This window comes from Chrysemys picta, chromosome 18 (genome assembly GCF_011386835.1).
Source record: "Chrysemys picta bellii isolate R12L10 chromosome 18, ASM1138683v2, whole genome shotgun sequence".
Lineage (NCBI taxonomy): Eukaryota > Metazoa > Chordata > Testudines > Emydidae > Chrysemys > Chrysemys picta.
In genome coordinates this window covers 6,193,584-6,221,433 of record NC_088808.1, presented here as the reverse complement: position 1 = coordinate 6,221,433, position 27,850 = coordinate 6,193,584, and the positions used below count along the sequence as shown (strand labels likewise).

At 41.3% G+C, this 27,850-nt stretch overlaps 1 protein-coding gene across 3 annotated transcripts in view; it reads right to left on the bottom strand.

Moving 5' to 3' along the window:
- Positions 1-819: 819 nt before the first annotated feature.
- MAN1B1 (mannosidase alpha class 1B member 1) overlaps positions 820-27,850 on the bottom strand; it is a 28,262-nt gene continuing 1,231 nt past the window's right edge. For 2 of the 3 annotated variants that reach the window (XM_005291432.5, XM_042859672.2), the window contains exons 2-13: positions 26,388-26,496; positions 25,489-25,616; positions 23,866-24,026; positions 21,439-21,548; positions 19,082-19,267; positions 15,347-15,495; positions 14,497-14,685; positions 12,436-12,626; positions 11,027-11,147; positions 7,493-7,690; positions 5,988-6,119; positions 820-3,404 (exon numbers count right to left, since the gene is read on the bottom strand). In XM_005291432.5, the coding sequence (XP_005291489.1) occupies positions 3,201-3,404; positions 5,988-6,119; positions 7,493-7,690; positions 11,027-11,147; positions 12,436-12,626; positions 14,497-14,685; positions 15,347-15,495; positions 19,082-19,267; positions 21,439-21,548; positions 23,866-24,026; positions 25,489-25,616; positions 26,388-26,496 (1,878 nt within the window). In that variant the 3' untranslated portion in view covers positions 820-3,200. Of the gene's footprint in view, positions 3,405-3,528; positions 5,045-5,092; positions 6,120-7,492; positions 7,691-11,026; positions 11,148-12,435; positions 12,627-14,496; positions 14,686-15,346; positions 15,496-19,081; positions 19,268-21,438; positions 21,549-23,865; positions 24,027-25,488; positions 25,617-26,387; positions 26,497-27,850 lie in introns of those variants that run through there. The other variant, XR_010593599.1, reaches the window with a different exon arrangement.

The window sequence follows — 27,850 nt, the reverse complement described above, 5'->3', positions numbered from 1 at the left end:
AATCTTTCATATCTACTTTGGGCTAATAGAGAGATTTTTCCAAGCCCTCATTTAAACTCTGGTACCTAATTGTCAGTGTGCAGTACTTCATGGCTGTGACCATACACAACAAACCAAGCAGTATTTATTCCTCAGTGGAGGCAGGCCCAAGTCCGAATGAATAGTCTGAGTGTGTGCACTTTGTTTGTTTTGTTAGAATTAGGCAAGGCACTCAAGCTCTTGGAAAGTAACCAGGGCAGCTCGCGGCAAAAGGGTCTTTAACATCACTGGATTAAATTATGGCCTTTCCACAACAATCCATTATTTGAGTATGGGAAGTGATTCAATGCATGGAGATGCCAAGTAGATGGATTATATTCACTGCACTTAAGGCTTTGGTTCAAAGGACCATGCAGTACCTGAATGGAAACTTTCCAACCAAGAATGAGCACTGGTCCTATCATGCCTGGAAAGTAAGAGTATGTGCTGTGCCATCAAGGTGGAGTATTGTGCCTTTAAACTTCCCAGACCAATCAGAGGCAAGAAAGTATCTTTGAGGAGGCACAAAAGCAGGTCATGACATAAGCAATTAAAGCTTCCTCTTCAGCAGTCAGAAAGGGAGCAATCAGATCGCCAATTGTCAGACTATTTACATGTTTCAGGCATAATAAATGATAGTTTCAAACTGACATCAGGTTTCTGTTCTACCCTGAGCAGAATGTTGACCAATATTAAACAAAACATTAAAAAAAGGTCAGATTTGACAAAAACCACCAGTTAGGGCAAGTTAATTTCCTAAGACAGCATGAAGTCAGAGAAGAAATAAATGAGACCAATAGCTTTGGAATAGAAATTTAGGATTGGGGGGGGGGGGGGGGGGGGGGGGATAATGTTTACTCCTCCCTCCACTTTATTCATTCAGAATGAAATTCATCCCATATCCTTCTACTTGTATACTGAGCTCATGTGATATGGAAGGAATTGCAACACAATACACATGGAACCCTACAGTGCCATTTTTGCAGAGTCAGATGCTTCTAAGAGTGCAACTGCACTTTATGATCTTAACCCAGGGCTTAAGTGATACATAGAACCTTGCATATGCTCTCTGCACTAGGGTGTATATTCATCTCCTGAAAATTAACTCTTAAGCCCCCTTAAATACAACCAAGACACTCCGGAATTCTTATGAACCATGTAAAAATCAGGCAACAAAACAACTATTCAGCTTTAGGGTATGGCTTCTAAATTCCAATGTGCACTTAAGGGGGAGACCTTGTGAATTCCAAGATTACTAAAATTCTTGAATTTGTGGATCACTTCATTCTGCATTAACTTGTCATATCAGCAAATCCCCAACTCCCAGCATCAACAAACTTAAAAAAACGGTACCTGTGTGTGTGTGTGTGTGTGTGTGTGTGTGTGTGTGTGTGTGTGTGTGTGTGTGTGTGTGTGTGTGTGTGTGTGTGTGTGTGTGTGTGTGTGTGTGTGTGTGTGTAGAGAGAAATATAATTTGCAGTAATTGTTTCTTCATTTCCATGTGCCATTATCAAGGAATGATAAGTACTGCCTAAAGATTTAAAAAGTGGTCCAAATAGTAATGTCCTACTCCAGCAAGACCAGGTCTGGCAAGACAAGTTATAAAGACATTGATTACTTTACAAAACAGAAAGTTACATTTACTGTTAAATCCATAACTGAATTGCAATGGGTCAGCTTTATATTGCCACTATTTCTCAGCCCCAAAATTAGAGTGGATTGTGCCTACACACGTACCTGTAACCTGTCTTCTCATTAATGAGACCTATGGGCATGGAAACTATGACAGGAAGAGAGACCCTAAAATATAAGTGAACTAGCACTTTTCTCCCACAACTTATTGGTGTTCACAGGACTGCATAAGTTAGCTACTTTCAAACTTCATGTTTCTTTCAAACATTTGTTTCATTTTACTTTCGAAAGTCATTTCCAGAAATAAAAATGCAAGACCCCCTAGACTCACAGAAGATACTTTTATACATAATCACTAGGTCTATTTTCTCCTCAAAGCACCCAAACAGCTCTCAGCAAGTCTACTAGCAGTATCAGTGAGAGGGGAGACCCTTTCAAGTAGGACCACATTCTGAATCCATGTCAGAAGACCCTCAGACCATCTGCATTTAATTCTACAGGGGAACATAACACTTTCAAGCAAGGTACTTCAAAGAAGAAAAAAGAACTGAAAACCCCTCCTTGTTAATCCATAGTAAGACAAATAGTAGGAATTACTCTGCACAACAATGAGCCTCACTGATCCAACATAACATTTTTAAAATCCAAGATCTGAGAAAGCGGAGTTTGAATTACACCTAATGTGCTAACCAGCTTTTCTGTAGCTCAACCTCGCAAAGCAGCTTTCAGTCAGAATACCTGAGACTAACTGATGCAAATATATATATATAAATGCATGTATGTATATTGTTTGCTTTTCACATTGTCTCCTGCATTCCTGCAGATAAGTTAAAAAAATTGCCATACATCTACAAAATTGATTACCACTTTGAGCTAAATCAGCAGCAAGTTCTGTACTCAATTTGCCACCGTTCATTCATTTGAGCCACAGCTCAGTAAAATTCAGATGCTGTACTAGAGATGGTTTTGGAACATAACTTCTCTCTTCAAACAGAATGCTGCACAGCTCATTGATTTGGAACGAGATCAAAGTGTCAGCAATATTACTGACATCCCCATTTTTACTGGGACAAAGGTACAGATCTCTGTCTACCCCACATACCATATGGAGATATTACAGGCTCATACCATGGAATGAGCTGGAGTCAAACTTTTCAGTACGCCCTTCTCTCCAGAGACAATCCTGTGCTATAAGACAACTTGCTGCTGTCCTGAAATATAACCAAAATCTACAAAGAATGGCATGAGTGAGTCACTGGTTGCTCAGAGACCTATTAACATCAGGGTTCACACTGCAATTGCTTCCCCAACCTTGATGTCTGCACCAAATCCAGGCAAAGCAGTATAGTGTGCTCAGGTTGTCCATCCCCGAGCTAAAGCGCAGAGTTAGATTTAAGACTGACCGATTTCTCTAAATCAGAGATGCTTTTCCAATTTTTTTAAAAACCAAGAAAGGGTAAATAGAGCAATTCTCTGCTATCCCAGTTCAAACCCTGCACAGTAAAGTGACTCAAAGTAACAGCCCGCTGCCGAAGGTTCACATAGTACTTCTATGCTGGTGCCCAGATAGGAAGGGGATGAGCTTCTGTGTTAAATACATATTTGTCAAGGTTGATTAGGTCTACGTCATCCGAAAACAGCAGAAACATATACTTGAGTGTTTCCCCAAGAAAGAAGCTTTCCATCTTATCTCTTGGCTCTGGGTTACTGGGGTTCTGGACGTTGTTAATGGAAGTATAACCACCTGAAGGAACCTGTGCAAAAGACAATTAACAATTTTATATATTTCTATAAGCCAAAAAGAACTTGTGTTATCTACAAACTCCCAATTTTGATTAAAAAGAAAAAGATGAAAATAAACATTAGAAAAGCAGGCAAAGCTTTCAAAATAATATTTTGCAACTTACATAAAGCATTTCAATTTTGAAGCATTACAAAACACTTTACAAACTGATACACAAACTACATACAGTAAAATGAAGCCACATCACGGTGAAATGTTGCATGTTTAACAGAAGAAATGCTACAAGACAAGTGAAGAGGACAATGTCCCATCAAAACTGCAGAAGAAATTTGAGGCAATTACTGTAATTACCAGGACAACAGGCTTAATACCTCTACTCTTGAGAAATGGTCATGAAAGATCCCATGGCCCTAAGCAGTCTGGACCATAATTGTACAGCTCATCCAAAAGCTACTTCTAGAAACACAGTGCTCCTCTACAGTTATGGGGCATTGGCTCAACACATACACAAAGGCCTGGTCTACACTGGGGCGGGGGAGAAATCGATCTAAGTTACACAACTTCAGCTATGTAACGTAGCTGAAGTAGACGTACTTAGATCGACTTTCCGTGGTGTCTTCACTGCGGTGAGTCGACTCTTCCCGCTCCTCCATCAACTCCACCTGCCCTCGCCGAGCTGGAGTACAGGAGTCCATGGGAGAGCGCTTGGGATTAATTTATAACGTCTAGACTAGACACGATAAATTGATCCCCGTTGGATCGACCGCTGCCCGCCGATCCAGCCGGTAGTGAAGACATACCCAAAGGGAAGAATGCCCCTACTGAGGCATTAACATGACTTCCTGCAGCACTCTTTTTTCCTTTGAAACCTTCCACCCAACTATTGTACCATTCCAGCAGCCAGATCTTGCTTAGTTTGTGAGATCTGACACGATCACAGCAGAAACTGGATGGTTTCAAGGAAGGATCAGTGAAACTTTGCTGGACTAAAATTCATTTCTCAAATTATCTTTGTTAAAAGATAAATTTTATGGGAGTGACATCCCATTTATGAAACACATTCTTTCATCAACATCACAACTCAGTTATACAATCTAATCATTTAACACAGCAGTTCTAAACTGGGGGGATCTGCAGCCCCCATGGAGGCTGTGGGGCCCACAGCTGGAGCCCTGAATCCCAATACCCCGCTGTGGGGCTGAAGCCCCGAGCACAGGGGCAGAGTTGGGGGAACAAAAGAGGCTCTTCCCCCGCAGCCCAAACTGTAGTGCCTTATCCAGAGTGGGGCAGTCCTGGGGACAGCTCCACCCCCCACCCACTTCCTCTCCCCCAACTCCCGTGAAGCCCCGACCTGTGGCCAGGTCAGAGGCTGGAGCCAGGCAGAGTGGGGCAGCTGCTGCTCTGGCTGGTGCCACACAGAGGGCAGCCACAGCGTTCCTCCATCTCCTCCTGCTGGTGCCTGGGACTGCAGCTGCTTCTCAGCTCCCAGCCCCCTTTGACGGCTCATACAGACAGTAAGAGCCACCTCAGCAGGGGGACCCAGCTCTGGGGCCAGCAGAGCCCTCGGGGAGCAGTGACCCCACACACAGCCCCTAGCTACCCCTCTCCCTGCACCCCTTGTCTGCACATAGTCCCTCGCTACCCCTCTCCCTGCACCCCTTGTCTGCACATAGTCCCTCACTACCCTTCTCCCTGCACCCTGAGCAGTTTTCATACATTTAGAGCTGAACCCCCTGCCCCCTTTGAGTTATAATTTGTGGTTGCGCCCCATGCTGCACCCCTCCTCCCCCCCACAATCCAGACAGGCTGGGTGGCCTGCTGAGGTGAATAAGGGGGTGGAGGGAGCACTCCCTCCTTGGGCCCTGCTGTGTGGCGCTGGCCTGAGCCCCACTGCCGCTCTCCCCCTCCCCCCCCCAAAATAGAAGTCAAACTATGCGTGGAGGCCAGAGCCCCAACTTCCCCACACCCCACTGGGCCCTGGAGTTTTTATAGCATGTTGGGGGGGAGGGGGGTCTCAGAAAGAAAAAGGTTGAGAACCCCTGATTTAACAGACAATGGATACATATTCACAGGTATCTATTAAAGTATCAGGGCAGTTAAAGCAATTGATGCTTTGAAGTCAGTGAGTTACCATGAAGGTTTTTGTATTGATATTTTGCACTAGAAAATCCTAGCCCCTTAGAAACTATAGCTGAAATTGCTAAAAGTAATGCTGAGACCCACTTGAAAAAGAAACAAAACAAAACTTGTTTGGATACAGGTCAGCATTTTTGTCCTGCTGACAATCCATCCCGGCAATTTAGAAAGTCTGCCCCCATCATAATTCTCTTATATAGAGCTTTTATCAATATGATGAAAAGTCTTTTTCCTTAATGTGCTAAGTACTAAATGCACAAGCCTAAGTCCAGAGGCTTCAAGGCGCAGTACAGACTGTAATACTCTGTCAAGCTCTCAATGCTTTGTTTTACCTATTAGATATTTTTATGATTCTTGGAAGATGAGCAATTTCAGCTTTACTTTGGAAGTCCCTATACACAGAACACTTTGCCTAGATACAATCCTGAGATATTACTGCTCAGCATGCCGGCCTTACCCGTGTATACTTATTGAAGCTCTGCAAGATCTCCCAGCCCCAGTCTTGGTATCTCTTATCCCCCGTGAATCTGTACAGGTAGAACAGGCTTTCCACAGTTTCAGGTCGCAGCAGGTTGTGCCTATCTGCAGGCTGCAAAAAAGTAAAGATCATAATTCAGTCAGGGAGCAGGATACATTAGCAGAGAGCAATTTGACTGTACCCTGCAGCTTCCTTGGTACCTACTACGAAATGGGAGAATAACCGGGTAGGGAGTAATATTGCTGAAAAGGATCCAGGAGTTATAGTGGATCACAAATTGGCTATCAGTCAGCAGTGTAATGCAGTTGCAAAAAAAAAAAAAGTGTCTTATATAAGAGACAGGAGGTAACTGTCCCACTCTACTCAGCATTGGGGAGGCTTCAGCTAGAGTACTATGTCCAGTTCTCAGCGCCACACTTTAGGAAAGATGTGGGTAAACTGAAGAGTGAGTGTGTCCAGAGTAGAGCAACAAAAACAATAAAAGGTTTAAAAAAAATGTGACCTATGAAGAAAGGTTAAAAAAAACTGGGCACGTTTCGTCTTGAGAAGATGACTGAGGCAGGACCTAATGGCTGTCTTCAAATCTGTTAAGGGCTGTCATAAAGAGAACGGTGATCAATTGTTCTCCATGTTCACTCAAGGTAGGATAAGAAATAATGGGCTTAATCTGCAGCAAGGGAGATTTAGGTTAGATATTAGGAGAAACTTTTTAACTCTAAGGGTAGTTAAGCTCTGGAATAGGTTTCCAAGGGAGGTTGTGGAATCCCTATCATGGGAGGTTTTAAAGAACAGGTGGGACAAACACCTGTCAGGGATGGTCTAGTTCAGGGGTAGGCAACCTATGGCACACGTGCCGAAGGCAGCACATGAGCTGATTTTCAGTGGCACTCACACTGCCCGAGTCCTGGCCACCAGTCCGGGGGGCTCTACATTTAATTTAATTTTAAAGGAAGCTTCTTAAACATTTTAAAAACCTTATTTACTTTACATACAACAATAGTTTAATTATATATTATAGACTTATAGAAAGAGACCTTCTAAAAACGTTCAAATGTATTACTGGCGCGCAAAACCTTAAATCAGAGTGAATAAATGAAGACTCGGCACACCATTTCTGAAAGGTTGCAGACCCCTGGTCTGGTTTCACTTGGCCCAGCCTCACCACAGGGGACTGGACTTGACTTCTCAAGGTCCCATCCAACCCTACGTGTTCAATTCCCCTCCACCACTCACACATGCCTCAAATACTTATATGCAAGTCAGCCAGTGAATGTTAAGAGATCATTCAAAAGTGTCAAGCCTAGGGAGTGTTTGCCCGAGGAGAGACAGAGAGGAAGTTTACCCATCAAAACAAAGAGCATCCTTCCCCAGGTGTAGAGATTCTATTGAGATTTTCATAGAAACAATGTGATATGTGCACAGAGCTATCCAAAGCAAGAGATACACAGATGTCAATTTATAGTGATACTTGTAGGGCTGTTTACCTTGATCTCCACATCCTTGCGGTCCTTTTGTGCATGGAGATTGAAGTGTACAATCTCTGGGCTCAGGCCTGTCTCTACCTGAGCGTACATCTGGTAACAAGTTTCTATGAGGGCTTTGGCCAGCTCCATGTGATCAGCAGTCAGCCCATTGTGAGCTCCAAGAGCCAGTGTCCCAGGTAAGAAGCAAACTAGATGATCCTGCAAGACAAAAGCACATCCACTGTGAGAGGTATTAAAACAAACAAGACTTTGACTTACCCTGTAGCAGTACAATAAGGATATAGAGCGCTTAAAGACCACAATTATTTGTTAAGCAGAAATGTAACATGACATGAGGCTGGCGCCATTACTAAAGGAGACTCACTGTCAACTTGAAGTCACAAGATTTTGTAACTACTATTGATACTTATAACACCTTAAATTACTAAAACCAACAGAAGCTAGTGGAAAAAAATTCTCATCTTGTTCAGTTTACCAGCCTGGTGCATTTCGGAACACTTTGTGTAAAGTCAGTTTCTTTGTTACCCTGTATTGCGGATTAGCAAGGGAGAAACTGAATGACCTTTAAAATCGATCAAGAGGGGAACCAAAAAAAACCTTACAAAATTAGTGTTAAAAGAATTCAGGAGATAGCATTTCAAGAGGGTTCTATCAGAAAGTGTCAATTTGAAAAAAAACAAACTCAATTTGATAGTGTTTCTAATATTTATATAGCACCCTAACTTTTCATGGTGCATTTTAAACATTTTAAATGGTCCAGACAGGTTAAAAGCTAAACTACTCAAACACAAAAAGTAGACAAAAGAAAATGATAGGCAAGAGAAGGATGAGGGTTAAGATAAAAACTATGAACAGAAAGCAAATTTCATGAGCTCTGATATTTTGAAGCAGAGACTGAAGTAAAACAAAAGGCAAAATAGAAATTAGCCATAGAAACCAAGGGTAACAGGTTTTGGGGAAGTATTTGAAGTTTAAATACAGATTATTCTGATAAATATAGATTAATATGAATATAACAGAGCAAGGGGTAAAGTTGAACATCCTTCCTACCACTAGAACTTTTAATTTTTTTGTTATTATCCATTTGAGTGTCAGAAACACCTGATACTTTAAGTCAGGCATCCTGAGTATTCCTCTGTATATCAGGCTCATCTCCTTGATACAGCCAACATTCCACAGAACAACACTGGATTTTATTCCTGCACAGAGGCAGCAGCAGGAGCAAAAGGGTTACAAGAATCTTCCCTTCATGAATTGTACACACTACAGCTTTATTATTCAGTTATTTATTCAAGGAACAGAAGTATAGGTATTACCGCAAGGATTGTGCAACACTCTCAAACAACTGAGTTATATGTGATTATCTTTCTGAGAATACTGTGAAATGTTACATGAATAATTCAACAGTCAACAAAGTCTGTACACAAACAAGTTGGGAACCTATGTCACATACAATTCTCAGTACTCACCTCCACTGAAATTCAGTTTACAGTAAGATTAACAGTCCCTTCCAGTAAGACTAATGCACTACTGATATTGTGAACAACAGGATTACATATTACATTTGGAGTTTTGTTCATTTCTACCATTCCAAAATCCTAAAGGGGTTATCAGACACCCACTGCCACCACCTGCCAATCTCATAGTGCTCATAAAGAACCTCTGTACAAAGCTCTCAAGATCCCCGTCCAATTCAACAGGCAGTGGGCAATATTGATGGTAATATCAGGGTAGAGAGACTGAAGTAACAGCATTAACATCTTCTCAACTAGTCAGGTTTGGTGAGGTTCCAGCCGTACCCTTCAAGCAGAGATGATAAATGAAATGCTGTAAAAGTCTCTGCCCTGCAGGGACTGAATTAACTGTACTCATACATACAGTGTTAAGGGGGCAGATTTACACATACATTAGTAATGCACTGCTCACTTACAACTATTTGTCACTTTCATTTACATACTGTCTTACACAGAAAGCACTCCAAGTACTTTTCAAAAGGAGTGTTAATTCATAGATTTTAAAGCCAGAAGGGTTCATTATGATAATCTAATCTGACTTCTGGTATAATACAGGCACAGAATTTCACTCAGTAATTCCTGCATCAAATGTTTGCCACCTAAAAGGCAGGAAATGAGATAGAGTAATTTGCCCAAGGACACACAGTAGGTTTGTGGCAGAGCCAATACCAGAACTTCCAAATCACCTGATTTCCACACTCATGCCTTAACTACTAATTAGATCATTTACTTCCTTGTATTTTTGCATTGTAAAAAATACACAAAATAGGCACTATCTCAGAGTTTCAAATGCTGAAATGATGTAACAAATGATTGCACTGAATGTGTTTTCTACTGCAGAAGCACAAGTGGAAACTCACAGGGAGATTCAGATCAGCAAATAAAAACCAAAGAAAGGGCCCCTGTCCACAGCAGGGACTGTTACCTGTAACCTAGCTACTCAATACTGTCACTAGTGACCTGAACCCAGCCTTTTAAACTAAGATAGCACCTGCCCAGAGAACAAACAGACAGAAAGACAAACAAAACCACCACCCTTCACAGGCTATCATAGTGTAATCCAGTGGTTCCCAAACTTTAACAACCCATGAACCCCTTTCACTAAAATGTCAAGTCTCACGAACCCCCTCCTAAAAATGAATATGTCTAGGGATTTTCTCCCTTACCTGAGCATAAATTATAAAAGCAGTGTTATTGGAAATAGAATTTTTTTAATTACATGCTTATTACACACTGTTTATTATTTATCATTACAGTGTTAATTTTATTACATTATGAAAACGGCAAAACTCTTCCAACATCTCACTTTCGCAGCTTGTATCGCTTTGATTAAGCCTGTTACAAGACAAGGCTCCTATGTTTAATCAAGGAGTATCAGATGTGATACAGCATGAAGGTATTTAAGAAGCCAACTCAAATACAGAGTTCCTCCTACACAAGCATTCGGGTCTTGAGCCATCCAGGCAAACAAACAAAACTTAAACTTGTTCTTCATAATAATTTTAAAAAACCAACACTAGCAGCCTATTTAATTTTAAAAACAGCAGAAAATATCCACCTCCCTTTCCATTTCTTATAAGCAGTCTTGAAGTTTAAATCTCCTCAGTGTGACGGATATGCTTGCTTTGATCTGCATAGCTCTTGGAAGTCCCCGGAACTCCGGGCTGTTGGTCCTGTGCTGCCCGAAGTCCCTAGGGACAGCTCTGTCTGCCATTAGGGAATTTTTTCCCCCAAGAACCCCCTGTAACATTTTGCGAACCCCAGTTTGGGAACCACTGGTGTATTCTAAATGCACAAGGCAACTGAAGATTGCAAGGGTCCCTGCCAGTTTTCATTTTTTAGATCTTCCAGCAGCCACTATCAAAACCTTTGCTTCACACACACACAGAATACACATTTGATCAAATAGCTATTATAACTACCGCACTCAAGATCTCTCCCCTACAAAACTGCAGACAGCTCAGGGGGAATGCAACAGTATTCATAAGAGCCACTGAAAAAATTCAGGTACAGTGCTTACCATCTTGGCACTGAAATGGCCGTGAGCAAGTTCACCTACAAAAGTAAGCTTCTTGGGTTGTGATGTCCGAAGTAAATGCTTTTTCACCCCTTCTATAGCTCTCATGTAATCTTCCAACAGTCTGTGAATTAAAACCATTCCCAGTTGGCCCAAATATACACATTTTAAAGTAGATTTATCCATCCATACTTTAGATACAGTACATGCATCTCAAAGGCCACACTTTTTGTAAAGTAGAAACTTGCAATTTGATTTCAATGGCACTACTTAAGATATTAAGTCAAATATAAAGCATTAAGAAAAATCCAAATAATCATGCTTATACAAAATGCATCTAGCATGTATCTCCAATACATCTAATAATCTTTAGCTTCTTTCAAGGGTGTATAGGAGAAAAAACACATTTCTGAGAATAGCATGATAATTAAAACAATTTTTAAAAGTAAAGATGTGGTCTGTGAATTTTAATGCTTGTGAAATGTGTTGGATTCAGAACCAATCGAGACTGAAGTTCTGCATCTGCACAACAGGTACAGCACTGGCAGAAGTCAGCAAGTTTTCCCTAAAGATATTCCTCAACCCTTATCTGCAGGACACCCTCTAGAGGCAAGGTGTCCCTAGCCTTTGTTTGCCAGAAGCTGGGCGACAGGGGATGGATCACTTGATGATTACCTGTTCTGTTCATTCCCTCTGGGGCACCAGGCATTGGCCACTGTCAGAAGGCAGGATACTGGGCTAGATGGACCTTTGGTCTGACCCAGTATAGCCGTTCTTATGTAAGGTTAATATTCAAGGGTAGGTGCAAGAGAGAGAGAGTGCCTTTCTTTCCCACAATAACACCTCCCTTGTCCCACAAACCCTTTCAAACCCCTCTCATCCCAAAACAAGGTGCTTCCCAGTTATTCAGGCCAGACAAGAGAAACACACTGGAATCCAAGGCACCGGATTCAAATTTAAGTCCTGTATCTGGACTAGAAAGGGGATAATCACGAATGTGGTACCTGCCCTCCAGCAGGTTCCTCACTAATCCCTCTCTAACAGAGCCTGCAAAATGCCTTGCCACTTTCAGAGAGAATAAAAGTGATTGTGTCCTACACAGCAACAACATTTTATTTACACAACAGAACCTGCTGCAAACAATTTAAATCCCTCCCACATCTGTAACAATCACAACCCTCAACACCCTGTGTAGGAGGGAAGCAGAGCTGCAAGTTGAAGTCTGATCCCCACACTGTTATGCAGTTACCAATAAGTCTACTGACCCAGCTTGTTGGTTGTTGGTTTTTTTTTAAAAACTACTCAGAAATACGCTCATATCAGAGTCTGCATAATATACTCTTCCTTCTAAACCGCCAAGTCTTACAGCTTACATCATTCTTAAACTGACACAGGAAGTGGGGAGAACTTACTCATTTTCTTTCTTCCCACCCTGGATCCATTGCTTCAGCAAATATTCATAGTAGCTGTCAGCTCTGGCCCCCAGAGTGTAGACACCCAGGTGAGTGAACTGCCCACTGTTGGTGTTTATGAACATGGGCACCAGCCCATCATTCTTCCCTGAGAGAGAGTGTACATGCTTCATCACCGCATCTACTGCTTTCTACAGAAAAAAAAAAAAAACACATTGAAAAAAATACACCTTGAATGAGACAATGCAACTACACAGCTCAATATTACTTAAATGACCTGGAGCAGTCAACAGTTGTGGGATTTTTTCCCCCTTTCCAATACAGTTGCTGCTTATGGCTTCAGAGAAACTACAGCAAATCTGAGGTGGGAATAGTTAGAGATTTTTTTATCAGCTTTCCTTTTCAAGAATACAACTCTCTCAAGCTAGAATCAGCGATGGTGGTGAGTCCAGGTCCCTCAGTCGTTTAGAAGTCAGATTCAAACACCGACTGACAGAACATTAGGTTAACTCTAACATCAGGTTAAGTGGCCTGCAACACCTTCAACAGTGTCTGTTCTGGAGGAGATCAGGGAAGCTCAGAAATATTTCTCAATAATACTATAGCTCAACTCAAGTTGGTAATGATGCCAACTTTTTTTTTTACTGAGATTTTCATGACACAAGTATAGCTAAGGACCACTGCACATGCATAATGTACAGCTATAGTTCCTGCAAATAACTGTATAAATAAGGCCCTACTTGAATTGTTGGATGATCTTCAAATAATTGCAGAGGAGTTACGGACAAGACATGGAAAAAAAATTGCAGAAAAGTAATAATGGACCTTCATTAACAGCAGTGATTTGGAAAAGCCAGAATGTGTTTAAGAAAAATGTGCAGGAATGATATAAACACTCAAGTATTATGTTATGCCTGCTAATTTTTTTGATAACCAGACATTTTGCTGCAACTATCTTACATTCATAAAAAAAAAATGTGACTGGTACAATATAAAATTCAAAAGACTAAAAGTCTTAACACAGCTGCTGTAGAAATCGAGTCCAGTCACTTTACCCTTTTACAGGCATTGCATGTTAGTGCAGTACTAATTGCATACTTAAAATGTACGTGAAATTGTGGATTGTGCAAAGTGAGCTAATTAAAAAATCAAAATTGCAGTGGAAGCCTACTTTTGGGGGATCTGCAATATTGAGAATGAAGTAGGGCCTTATGTGTAAGTTGATTTGGGGCACTATACAAAAATCACCTCCAAAACAAAAAGAATACACCTCCCACTGCCTTTGAAATTGTTAGTACTTTGGCTTATTTTCTCCCAGATACAACCTTCACACCATGCCCGTAACTGGAATTTGAGTCGGCTGATAAGCATCCTGCCGCTTACGAAGGGAGTTTAGTTGCTTTCAACACTAGCATTAATGTAGGGATATCTAAGCACCTCCTACAGAATTTAAATACTAAGAAGACAGCTATAGCCTGGTGTTTCGAAAAGCCAGTTATAGGTAATCTAATCTCAGACAATACAAAAGATACCACAAGCATATCAAAAACAAACATTTTTCTTGTAAGTTCCTTCTGATGAAGGGAGCAATTATTCACCTCTACTATGAGCTTTGTGGTATTTACTTTAAAAAAATAACTGGAAAAGTAATGGACTCTTCCCCACCCCTGGCCCGCCAGCTGCTTCCCTTTGGATATGTCATTTAACTCTCTTTAGCTGTGAGATTATAAGAACCAGGAATTCACCAGCAAACTGAAAGGTGGAGTGACTACTCAGAAATAGTGATGTGTATGGCGTGATTAGGCATAAAATTGCTCCAGAGAAGATGTTTTAGAGATGGTGTTTGTTAGGAGGTGGATCAGCAACGCAATGGCATTTACTTTCATCAACCAATGAAATCTGCTCCAGCTGCCACAGTGAGAAACATTTTTGATCTCTGTTAGAAGACTGGAAGGAGAAAAAGAGTACAGGCAATCTAAGGGAGCCTCACCAATAATGGGGTGGAGGCTGAGGGGTAGTGGTGGAGAGAGGAAGAGAAGATGACAACTGGTTCTCCCATACCTGGAATTTCTCATCTCCAGTGAGACGAGAGAGCTCCCTAAACTCCAGTTGAATACTGGTCACCTCTGCCACGGTGCTGTCAGACGTCCAACGAGGCGGGTGGGCAGTGCCTCGGCCAATGTTTACATCTGAGTATGGTATCTTGGATGGTGTGTTGAATGCTGGCATAAGCCTGCTCCCAATGTCTTTCTAAAGAGAACCCAAAAGCATGGAACAAAAATTCTTTATTATTTCTCTCAGCAATCAAACAAAAAACAGGAAAAAGAACTGCAGCTTAGTTTTAGCCCATCTACAAGGGACAAAGGCAAATATTAAGAAGAATCACTACTTCACAGTAATTGGCATATAGCTTCTACCTGGTTCCCGTTGCTGTACACTACAGTTCATACTGCACATCCCACGTAACACATTTTCAATCTGAGATTACGGATAATCCTTAATGCAAGCACAGGGCCTTTCTCCCGGCACTTGGGAGGGGAAGGAGAATACCACTGTATTTCCCAAGACAGGGAACCTGCGTGTAACCGCTCCATTCATTGACTAGGACTTTCTTCCCATAAAAAAAAAAATGAACTGGGTAAAAATATAATAAAGATCCTTAAATGTATTATCTTAGTCTTTACATTAGGAATTAAGGGAAATTCTAATTAAAACGGAACCCTAAGGTAATTAGAGCTCTGATGACACCAGGAAGGCAAAGATGAAGAAAACATTCAAGAAGCCTCTAGGGCAGTAATGGTGGAATACAGAGGAAAAGCGTGGCAGAGTTTACTTTCTGATGAACCTTTCTGCCACTTTACCCAACACAAGACACACATTCTACCTGGGACTGTGAGACTCAATCACTTACAGCTTTTTCCAGGAAGAGGCTATCTCCAGATAAGTGGTAGGCGCTCAGCAACCCCCCCAGAATACGAATGGTGCTCTCAAAGAGGTTCACATCCACATTCTTATCAAGCAGTAAGTCAGTTGCCACCCATTTCTTTGCTTCTTCAAACTCTGCAAGGCACAAAAGGGAACAACTTTTGGAGGGAACACACTGTAGTTATAACAGCACACTCAAATGACCAGATTAAGAGTTAGTGTGCTATACCGCCTTGATTCTTATTCAGTCTATCAAAAGGAACCTGTATTTTTAAGGGACAAGCTGAAGAGATTACAAATACACTGAAGAACACAAACCTGGCATCAGTTTAATTCCTATGCAATACAGCAATGTGGGGATATGCAAGGAGACAAGTACTTGGCAGAGAAACTACATGTTTAGCAGGTCTTGTAAGAGCACATTCCTTCTTTATTAAAATAATGCAAACAGGAATTATCCTGGTATCCCAATAACCCACCTCTCTCAATATAAGCCTGCAGTCTATTACCATCTATTTTACTGGTCATGACAATCAGTCACACTTTCACCATAAGACTTTTTTTAAGGCTACTTAAATCAAAGCTACTGCCTGTCAGCTTCCCAACATACTATCTATTTATATATATGGCCTTGCACTACTTCACCATAATTAATGACTATCCTCACAACAGCCTTATGAAGTAGGAAATATGATTCCCCATTTTTCAGATTAGGAGGGATTAAGTGACGTGCCCAAGGTCAAACAGGAAGTTTGTGGCAGAGCTGGGAATTGAACAGACGTCTGTTGAGTCCCATGCTAATGTTTTAACCACAAGATCTCCAAGTATTCAGGACACCAGGCATCTATGACTACCAGGAACTTGTACTGGGGAAAACAAAGTTGCTTCTTTAAAATGCTGCCAATTATCTATGCAATTATCTATTTGGACACAGAATGCAAAGGTTAGAAACGAATGCCCTTCCACTGAGACTTCTGGATGTTAAACTATCACTAGGATAGCTCACCAAGATCTACCTACCACAGATCCGTCTCCCTTGTGAGAAAATCACTGTTTACAAATACATTCTTTTACACAGGCCTTAAATAAGGATGACAAAATAGGTTTTCTACATTCCACTTCAGTAAATTGTGCTGTCAGACTTATCACTGTCTAGCAATAGAGAAATCCAGAATTTTCTTACAGAAGCAGTTTTTATATTCACAGACTCATGAGAGAAAGATTTTCACACTCTAACACAACTTTCATTTATAGAGCTTTTTTTATCCTGAAGAATCCCAAAGAGCTTTACAGACTATGAAGCAATCACTTAAAGGAGAACTGCGATAGAATATAAAAGTTTCCAATCAGATGTCCATTTTAAACATGTCTAAATCACTAAATTTATTTTAAAAGCACTCTGCAGTTCATATTTAAATATTTTATAAGAACGCAGTCACACTGTCAACCTGATGAAACATCAAGAGAGCTCAGACATGCAGTGAGGGTGACAAGAGATTTTCCACAGTGGGTTTTGTGTTTGATTTTAAATTGTACGTATTAAATCAAACAAGTAAAGAAAATATAGAACTGTGGAAGACTCCTGCAGTTTCTTATGCCGTTAGCATCAGATCTGATCTTCCAGTCTTGATACATGTCAAACTGTGTTTGTTGTGGAATTATTATAAAGGTGGCTGTCTCCACAGCTGCCACAGCTGTTCAAAGCACATCCATGGAGACATTTTCAGGTATTTATAAATACTGCTTTGTAGTTTCCTTGTTTAACTTACATGTCCCGATTAAGTGATTTTTTTTTTCTGTAGTCATGTAAGGCAGTAGCTTAAAAACAAAAAAAAATGAAACTGAGGTTTTAAAACCCAGTACCAGAACACAGCCACTTCTGCAGTGAATTATGATACCTGCCATACATTGAACAGAGAGTATACAACAGTTTGGGACAGGAAGTGATGAGTACTGTATCCTATTAAATTTAGGAGGGAATTTTGCTAGACAATACGTAATTAAGCAAGCAAAAATGTGGCTTGCTTACCAGCCTTAAAGTGTGGTTAAAGTCAGAAAAGTGAATAAAAATAGCACTGCCTTAATCCAGTGGTTTTCAAACTTTTTTTCCAGTGACCCAGTTGAAGAAAATTGTTGATGCCCATGACCTAATGGAGCTGGGGATGAGGGGTTTGGGGTGTGAGAGGGGCTCAGGGCTGGGAATGAGGGGTTCAGGGTGTGAGAGGGGACTCTGGGTTGGGGCAGGAGTGTGGGAAGGGGTCCGGGCTGGGCTGGGGCAGTAGGCTCTGGGGTGGGGCCAGGGATGAGGGGTTTGGGGTGCAGGAAGGGGCTCCATGTTTGGGGGGCTCAGAGCTTGGGCAGGGGATTGGGGCACAGGATTAGCTCAGGCGGTTCCCGGTCAGCGGGGCAGCACAGGTGCTAAGGCAGGCTTCCTGCCTCTCCTGGCACCGCAGACTGCGCTGCGCCCTGGAAGCGGACAGCAACAGGTCCAGCTCCTAGGCGGAGATGCGCAAGCGGCTCGTGCGGTTCTTGCCCACAGGCACCGACCCCTCTCTCCCCAGCTCCCATTGGGAGTGCAGAACCAGTGCTGGGGGGGGGGGGGGGGGGGGGGGGGGGGGGGGGGGGGGGGGGAGCGCGCAGAGACCCATGGCCCTGCCGCCTAGGAGCTGGACCTGCTGCTGGCTGCTTCCGGGGCACAGTGCGGTGTCAGAACAGGTAGGGACTAGCCTGCCTTAGCCGGGCAGCACCGCCGACGGGACTTTTAATTGCCTGGTTGGTGGTGCGGACCAGAGACGCCAGGACCCAGTACTGGGTTGCGACCCGCAGTTTGAAAACCACTGCCTTAAATCAACAGATCTGTGTGGATTCTGTGTCTTATATACTTATAGTAAAAACAAAAGTTATTAGCTTTATTCCTTTAAGCATTGCAGATACAACAGAACACTGAATTATTTTCTGGTTTACATACAGAATTGTTGACTAAGTTCCATATGTAGAATATCTTTATTAACAGTGATTATACACAAGCTAAAAGATCCCAGACTGACTTTGCAAGACTGGGACTTAGAAAGGCCCCTCCAGTATCTTACAAAAACAGCAAGGAGTCTGACTGCATCTGTAACTTCCACTCTATGCATCTGAAGTGAGGTTTTTACCCACGAAAGCTTATGCCCAAATAAATCTGTTAGTCTTTAAGATGCCACCAGACTCCTTGTTGTTTTTGTAGATACAGATTAACACGGCTACCCCTGATACTTGACCTCCAGTATCTTAGTAACCATAGCACCATCATGGGGCACTGGTTGTTTTAGTACGGAAACAACTACACGCAGACCTAATAATCCAGTCCCCAATTTATAGCAGGAATGCCAATTCATCAATAGATATAGCCAGCAAAATTATTCCACAAATGCTTTTACATATCGGATGCAGTTGGAAGGAACACCTTAAAATCAAAGAAGTGTCCCCCTTAATAGTAAATTTTTGGATTTTCCCCATGGACAAAATGAAATTTGCTCAGCCAAAGTGTAATGAATTGCCTATGTTAAGGAGCTCTGAACATATTAGTTCAATCGATACTGAGAATCCCCAAAAGCTACTGGAATAAAATATTTTGCCTCTCAGCCACCAAGCATAAAATGATCAGTTGGCCTTAATGGCAACTGTTGGAACCAGAAAAGTACCGAGGTGGGAAAAACATAGGAAGAGGAAAGAAAATTACCTTCTTTTAAGCCCAAAATCCACATGGTATCCAATGCATCAATTAACGTAAGACCGAGTCCAAACCACTCGCTGTAGGATTTGGACAAAGGCTTCAGTTCATCATGTCCCCAGGCAAACTCTTTATAACCTTTCCATGCATGGCGGAATGCTTCTATCACAGCCATCTGACGTTCATTTATGGGCACTGTGAATAGAAATCAACCTTGCTGAAGAATGCTGAAGCTCAGAGTTATGCAGCCACATGAGACTCTTGTCCACAAACTCTACCCAAAATCAAGAGCCCTCATCTCTGCAACTAAAGATTACATTACACTGGCTTCAGTTACCTGAAGTTATTCCTTTGTAATAGGGTCTTTCCAACCCGCAGTAAGCGGTCAATATTTTTAACCAATGATTTAGTGAGTCAGCAATGGAAATCTCATTAACACAGAACTCCAAAAATAATATTTAGAGAAATACACACAAAAAACTATGTTAATGTTAAAAGAACATTATTAAGGTTGCCAAGTCAAGCATTTTTAACTTAAGATATCCCAGAATTAAGGTTGCTTGTACAAACTTAATTCAGTCCCCTTGTGAGTATGTTTTATGATACAGTTTTAATTACATGATCATATATTTTTACCACAAGATCCCTATCTCATTCCTCTACTGCCCAATTTAAAGTCCCTGCTCCAGGCCATGGGGGTGCTAGAGCTTTTCAAAGAAAAGACCATCAGAATTTATCAGCAAAACAACTTATTTTCCCTAGCCTTGATCTCGAAAACAGCTGAACAGTTTTGGTTGAAATTTTCTAAAAACAATTCAGCCTGAGGCAGACACCCAGCATGAAAAATTTCAGCCCAAGTGGTTAAAGTCTGACAAAAAGTTATGAGCAACTGAAGAATGGGTCTTATTATGGGAATGTCTGGCAACCTTCATAATAGGTGTTGCTATTAATCCCACCTATATTAAGGGCACTTAGACATCAGGATGTCAATGCACTGCATGCTATTACAGGTAAAGCCCAGGTTTTGCAATAAACAAGAACTCCCTCTGACTAGCTCATCAGAGAGCAGATTCCCAGATTCTTTGCTGCACTGGGGAGAGCAAATGAAGAGAGAGCTGCTGCAGCTGTCTATTCCCGGTAATCCTCAAAAGCAGCGTGTGATGAATTAAATGGAGGAAGTCACTTCCTTTCCCCCCCCGACCAGTCTCCAAGAGACCAGCAAACCACTGTTGAGAAAGTAAGTTGTCCTTTTCAAGCCATCTTTCTAAACAGCTATTTTTCTCAACAGGAGGGCACTTCTCCCTTTTGGGAGGTGGAGCAGAGAGAAAAATCAGGCCATGCCGCCTATTTTCAGTGACACCCCTATTTCTCAATTTCAGGGAGGGAGACAAAGGCAAGAGGCCACTTTAAATAAGGGGAGGAAGGTTGTGCATGAAGGCATGCACATACTGGGAAAAGAGGAAAAAACGGTAGCAAGATATATTTAAATGGGAGGGACCAAGTGCTTCACCAAGCGAGGGGAATGTACATTTTGCAGAGCAGGGAAGGTGGTTGAGGGCAGGTGCCTATAGTGCTCCCCAACACAACGATGTCATCTCCTGGCAAGGCAAAGGAGAAGCCAATAACCAGGAGCCTCTCAAAAACATTCCCTGGTGTAGGGCCATCCTGTTTCCACTGCTGTCCACTTACACAGGAGGCATTGCTGCTGCAGAAAAAGACAGCACTTTCATTAAGGATAAGTAAGTATAGTTTAAATTATACTCAATTTAATAAATCACTCTGGGGCTTATGGTTTATTGTGGTTTGTTTTTGAATCTTTCATTTCATTCCCAATGTTTGCACGCAGTATCCAGGACAAGGTTAGGGTACAGATGCATGCACCCAATATATATCAGAAGCAAAACCACACACTTCGTTTGGGAGTTGCAAGCAGGCAGGGGTGAGCTGCACAGTGGCAGCAACTGTAGCACGCAGTCTGTCGATACATGATCTGGCAATCACAGCCATGTATGCTGTGCCATGGTAACAACTAGTACAGCGGATGCAATATTCGTGCATCAGTATTTTCATATTCTCAGTTCTCAGTATTATTTGTGAATCACCAGAAACCTTGAAAAAACATGCACCTGCAGGTTGTCACAGCAGATCAAGTATGCTGCAGGACTTAGATGTTCTAGATGAACAATGCATAATCTCTTTTCAATCAGTTCTTCCCCTTTCCCACAGGAAGCAACTCTATCTTAGCTAAAAATAGCAGATTTAATTAAAGGGATGGCATAACTTTGACTGTGAATGTGAACAGGGAGATATAAACATCTAAATCTCATGGTCAATAATGAGAAAGGTGTTGGTCTCTAGCCTATTACCTGGCTCTTTCTGATCTTCCACTTCCACAGATGATGGTTTTTCTGGTTCTTTTATTTTACTGGAAGGAGGTTCAGGGCTTTGGTCAGGTTCTATCACCGCTCCTCTCCAACTGCAAGTACAAGGTATTTCAATAATATTTAACTCGATTAAAATAGAGACAAGAGTTAAAATGAATTATCCTTATCTCTACTGTCAAACATTGTTCATTTCATATTTTCACAACAGCCTGATAAAGAGGGAACTAAATATCAGAGGGGTAGCCATGTTAGTCTGTAGCCACAAGAACAACGAGGAGTCCCGTGGCACCTTAAATACTAACAGATGTATTTGGACATAAGCTTTCGTGGGTTAAAAAAAAACCAACCCACTTCTTCAGATGCATGGAGTGAAAATTACAGATGCAGGCATAAATATACCGACACATGAAGAGAAGGGAGTTACCTCACAAGTGGAGAACCAATGTTAACAAGGCCAATTCAGTCAGGGTGGATGTGGTCCACTCCCAATAATTGATGAGGAAGTGTCAAGTGGACCACATCCACCCTGACTGAATTGGCCTTGTTAACATTGGTTCTCCACTTGTGAGGTAACTCCCTTCTCTTCATGTGTCGGTATATTTATGCCTGCATCTGTAATTTTCACTCCATGCATCTGAAGAAGTGGGTTGGTTTTTTTTAACCCACGAAAGCTTATGCCCAAATAAATCTGTTAGTATTTAAGGTGCCACCAGACTCCTCGTTGTTTTTTAGGGAACTAAATGACATTTTGATCATGGCACAAGATAGGAAAAGATCACTTATTAGCTCATTAATCTTTATTTGAAGTCAGTGATTTCTTCCAGGCAAATGGTAATGAATCTTTTATTAAACTGAATTAAGAAACATGAAGGCTTTTAGGATTCCATGAAACCATTGCTGCTGTAATGGAATTTCTTAAAGGAATCAGAAATATACAAACTCAAAATGTGTGAAAGAGCATTGCATTTGAAATATTACAGGTGTTGTCTTCCAGGTTTGAAATTATTGCATGAATCACTCGCACTTGATTAAAATAGTATCATGCAAATGAGAATTAAGAATTCAACTGTGAACACAGGATAGCAGCAATGTAAAATGCTTGTTTTGTTACATGCTTTTCTCACCAAAGTGGCATCATAAGTCAGTTTGGAAAAGAATTATATAGACAGACTTCTGAAGGTAAAACCTTATAAATAGTACCGAAGTCAAGAAAAGGTTCAGGTTGAGAGTTAACAGTTTTGACAACGTCCTTTTATGTATCTGTACATTAACTCAAAAATTTCAATATGAACTTTAGCTACCCACAGAGAAGCATGGTTTATAGAACTCACAAAGCTTGTATGTTAAAAAAAAGATAGACCTTATAGATCCAGTTACTACTACTGCATTAATATTGACATTGTTACTAGCATACTACAGACCTACACTGAAGTAGTTTTCCTAGATTTACCATCATTGCTGCCAATAGTACCGCTCCAGTCAGTGGTAGCAATGCTGGGAGCGCTTGGGCAGATAAGATTCTACAATCGCTGTGAGGGGGTTTAGATGCTATGATGGCTAGAACACTGCTGCAGACAAGGTGCCACTGCTACTACCAACTGAGCTGCACCAGTGGCAGCAAGGGTGAGAAAAATTTTAGGAAATTATATCTAGTGTAAACATACCATAGGTATCTGTGGTCAACTTTTACTATTCTTTCTATATTGAACAACGAAGTCAAATGCTATTGCTTATTCCCAAATTAAGTGAACACCATGACTAATACACCAGAAAGTTGTAACGCTTTCACAAGATTGGTTAATATGGTTAAAGCAGTACAAGCTCCTTAGCCTGGATGCAGTTATATCAGTATAAAGGTGCTTTATACCAGTATAGCTATTCCAAATATAAGGCACCTTTATATTTGTATAAATTAATCCATACTACAGGTTAGTATGCATAACTACACTGATTAAAAAACCCAAAAACCTACACACACACCCCGACAGACAGTTATGCCGATACAATTTGCAAATGTACATCAGGACTAAGATAATGATGATTGTGCTATTGTATTAACACAGAACAAATTGATAGGGTGAAATAATCCTACAGACAAATTCTTCAGGGAAAGGGCTGTGTCCACCTGTGCATTGGTACAGTGCTTAGTCTAATGGGGCCTCAAACCCTGAGTGGCGCCTTTGGGCACCAAAAACTCAGCTAACCAAGCAAATCAACCTAGCAAAAATCAACACTCTGCTGTTATGCAAGGCCAAAGAAGCATATAAGTAAAAACATTCTAGGCAGACGATGAAAAGCCCTCACAAATTTGTACATTCATCTTTTTCCCCAATAGATTCTGAGAGAATAAAAACAAAACTAGAAGACTGCTCCAGCAAATTGTAAATTCTTGGAAATATTTCTACCTACCTAATAATGGACTTTTCTGTTTTCTCTTCTTTATCAGCCTGGCCAGGTTCTTCCTCAGTCTTGCCAGCAACATCTTGGGCTTTTACCCTTGCATCTCTCCGTGGCGGTCTGATCTGCAGATTAGGAGGACCACGTCGGACATGAGGAGGCTTTGAATGTTTCTAAGAAAGAAAGAAAGGCAAAAGTAAACCAAGATGCATATGATCTACTGCATGGGTGGCCAATACCCAGTCCAAAAGCATCCCAGAGTTGTACAATGCAACCTGAGAATACCCTCATTTTTAATACAGAGATGTAGTGCAGGGGACTACAGGTCACAGCATGCAACCTTTCATCTCAACCAGACAGGCCAAGGAGGAGGGAAATCATGTTTGAATTTTTTTTATCTCTGGTAAAATTGTACATAGCTCCTTGGGTAACAGTTACCAGTGAGGATATTAGGCTACCTGTATCATTACCAGGTATATCTATAACACACAGCACTGTCAAAAATGTGAACCTGTCATAAACATATATATAACAAGGTGCAACAATTGACACTAGTTATAACAAAGAGATGCGTTACTAAGGGCTTACGCAATACAGAAGTGATCCAATACCAGGAATTATTTTTCATAGTAGATGTACATTATACAAATTAGAAGAAAGCACCACATGAGAGATCATTTTCATTTAAAACAAAGAATCCTAAATTCCCTGAACTAATTGTGTGAACAGGAGAGTGTGTGTAGAGACACACACACACACACACGCACTTCAAACAGAGTTCCTTTTTCCTATTACTCTCCCAATGAATTTCTTGGAAACCAGACAGTTTGTATGATCCGTTAGAAGTGTATCCATAAAATAAATAACTTTCACACCCCTTCAGAGTATCTCAGACGTAGAGAGCTACTAGATTTATTATTATTTCCACCTATTCTGGGAAGCTGTTGCAGTTTACCAGAGATGCCGACTATCCCCTGCCTCATATTCAACTGTACACACTCTAGCCAGCCACAGAGCCTGGGCTGCTCACATTTCCAGGACTGAGGTTTGGAGTACTCCATAGCAGGTTAGAGCACATATTGCTGAATGGGAGGCAGGCAATGGTGGTATGCCTGGGCCTAGACCAAGCACAAGCAGATTCATCAAGATAGTAAGATGGAGCCTAGAATACCAGGTCACAAAAGCCTGAAGTATCAGCAGTCACAAGCACACCAGTGGTTTAGGAAACATACTGAACACAAGTTCACTATTAAACAAAGCCCATATGATATCTACTGAGAATTCCAGAAATACCTTACCCCCACCTCCCAAATGCTTTCATTATATATTAGTGCTCCTATTAGACAGCTGACTAGCTCCTTCAGACTGAGCTACGAAGAGAGTTCTCAGAAATCAGAGCAATTCTCTCCTCTTTAAGTCTATGGATACAAACAAAAGCCAGAAAGTAGACAATGTTTTCACCCCTAACTGGAACCAAAGCCTTTCTTGAGAGTTGAGTTCTCTACCCATAGGAAATTAATTCTTATAACAGGCCTTCATTTCTTTTTCCATTACGACTGTTGGAATTAAATGCTATTTGCAGCTTTCACAAACCCTATTAGGTAGGGTTAAGAGAAACATTTTTCCTTGCAATACCTGAGGGGAAAGCTCTGGGTAGTTGGCATCTGCTTTCTGCGGTGCTGGTAAAACAGCTGGATTTGCTGGTTTCAATCCAGGGATCTCTAGTTCTGTCTTCTGATCGTCTGATAATTTGTTCGTTAGACCTATATGTATAAAATACATTCAGTACACATCAAACTACCTTGCATAAGGAATTAACAGTTTCGAAGCTAGCTGGAAAAATAACTCTCCCCACACCAAATGTAGACAAGCCCTATGGTAGTCACCTGTATGTTATATGCAAGTGATACCTTTGCCCCCCAAAAAAAAAAAAAAATGCTACAGAAGCCAACAGATCTTACATGTCTAACTGAAAGTGTTAAATTACAAGCCTCCATAATAATAGATTGGGGTTTTTTTTGGTGATTTAAAAAAACAAATAAAACAAACAAACAAAAACTTTTCAATGCTGTAAGAAGACAGTGTTGAAGGTAAACTAGGACCTGTTTCCCAGAAGTGCTTAAAGAGTTCAAGCCTTCTGCATAATCACAATGGGGAGAAAATTGTTTATCTTACCGCCTAAGTCTTTAGGTTTGGGCTGTTATTTTATTTATTTTTTAAACTAAGTACTAAGGATGTTTGCACCCTCTAAACTCATTATTAGCCAAAACAAAATATCACTTTAGATATTCAGGATAAAGAACCAAAATGAACCAACTGTTATTCAAATTTTTTAAAAAGGGATGGCTAGGGTAATTTCTACCTGAACATTTGCAATAAAACGTATGTCACATTAACTAAATTTCTGAATAAAATATTTTTTTCTGGCAGACGTTGAGCACACCTTGTAAAAATGTAATTACAAAAACTAAGAACAAGCAATCTTTTAACCGTTTATGACATTAGGGCAACCTTGAAATGTATGAAAGACGTACTTTTCCACTGTTCCCCCATGTTTGTGTATGAAATGACTCCACAGACTGCCAAGAAGGCAAACAGGAAGAGAATTACACTCCGCTGTAGTCGAGAAAGCTGCTTCCATTTCTTTGAGAAAGAAAATAAATAAGAGGAAAACTCTTTAGCATGACAAGTAGAAAGCTAGCCCGTTGCTGTCAAACAAACGAACACATGAAAGTTCTTTCAGAGTAAAAAATATGAAATTGATTATGTGTTTTACACTGTTTCCTATTTTGAAAATAGATCAGTTACTTTGTCATGATATGGAAAGTAGCAACACAGCATGCTAGCATATGGTAGGCTAGGTTTGAGAACAAGATCAGGGCCACTCACTGCCGGAGTCTGTGGAGACTTGAGAAATTGCATTGTGATAAATCTCCCAGACAGATCATCAGCTGCAGTACACAGATTTTTACAACAACCTTTCACTGGCTGATCTATGTATCTGCCCAGACTTGGTTCTGGAAAAGAGCCAAGAGGCTCCTCCCTTCTGGCCAACATGGTATACACAAGGGACATACAAAGCAGAAGCAAAATAGGTGTGGGGAGGAGGGAGAATGAAAAAATGACATTAGTGCATCAAAGGAGGAAGCTTAAAAATAAAATAAGCATCTCAAGCTGGATAGGAAAAGCAAGACACCCCACCTCAGACAATCACTCTTTGTGAAACTGTTATGTAAACGAGAGACTGCCACCAAAAAAAGACACCCACATTCAGCTTTGGGAAAGTGCAGTAAACCAACAGCATAATTAACAAGAAAATAAAACACAAGAGACTGTTCACAATTAAGTACAATCCTACGAAATCAGAAGCCAGAATACAGTAAAAACCAGCCTTCTATTACAGATGTTCAGTAAACTGCATTTAGTGATAACATTTTGGGTCTTGTATATTTTAGTGCCCCCGCACCATACATACCATTTCACTCGGGGGGGGGGGGGGGGGTTAAACCAGAGTAACAGCTTGCTGCTAACTTTTTGCACTGGGAAACCCTTCCCTCACTGGGCAAAGCAGCATTTGGGCACATCCCTCAGTTTCCCAGAAGCTCTTCTGCCCCACGGTACTTCCACAAACCTTGCACTCCACTCCTACCAGGGTTGAGACACCAACTGCTTCCACACTATTGCAAGCAACCACAGGCCACAAACATTTCAGTGAAGACTGACATGTCAACACATTTCACTCTGCCAACCAGCATAGACATATGTTTCCTGTTATTCCCTAAACTGATCAGTGTACAGCAGAGGTCCCAAACTGTGGGGCACGCTGCCCTAGGGGGGCACAGAGGAACATTCGGGGGGTGCAGCTAGGGCCCAGGCCTGCCCCCACAGGGGGGCAGAGAGGAAGAGCTATCCAGCTCTGCTCCCAGCTCTACACCCGGGGCCCCGGCTGCCGGCTCCAGCCCCCTTTACTCCTGCTTGCGTTCCCTGCTCCCGGGTA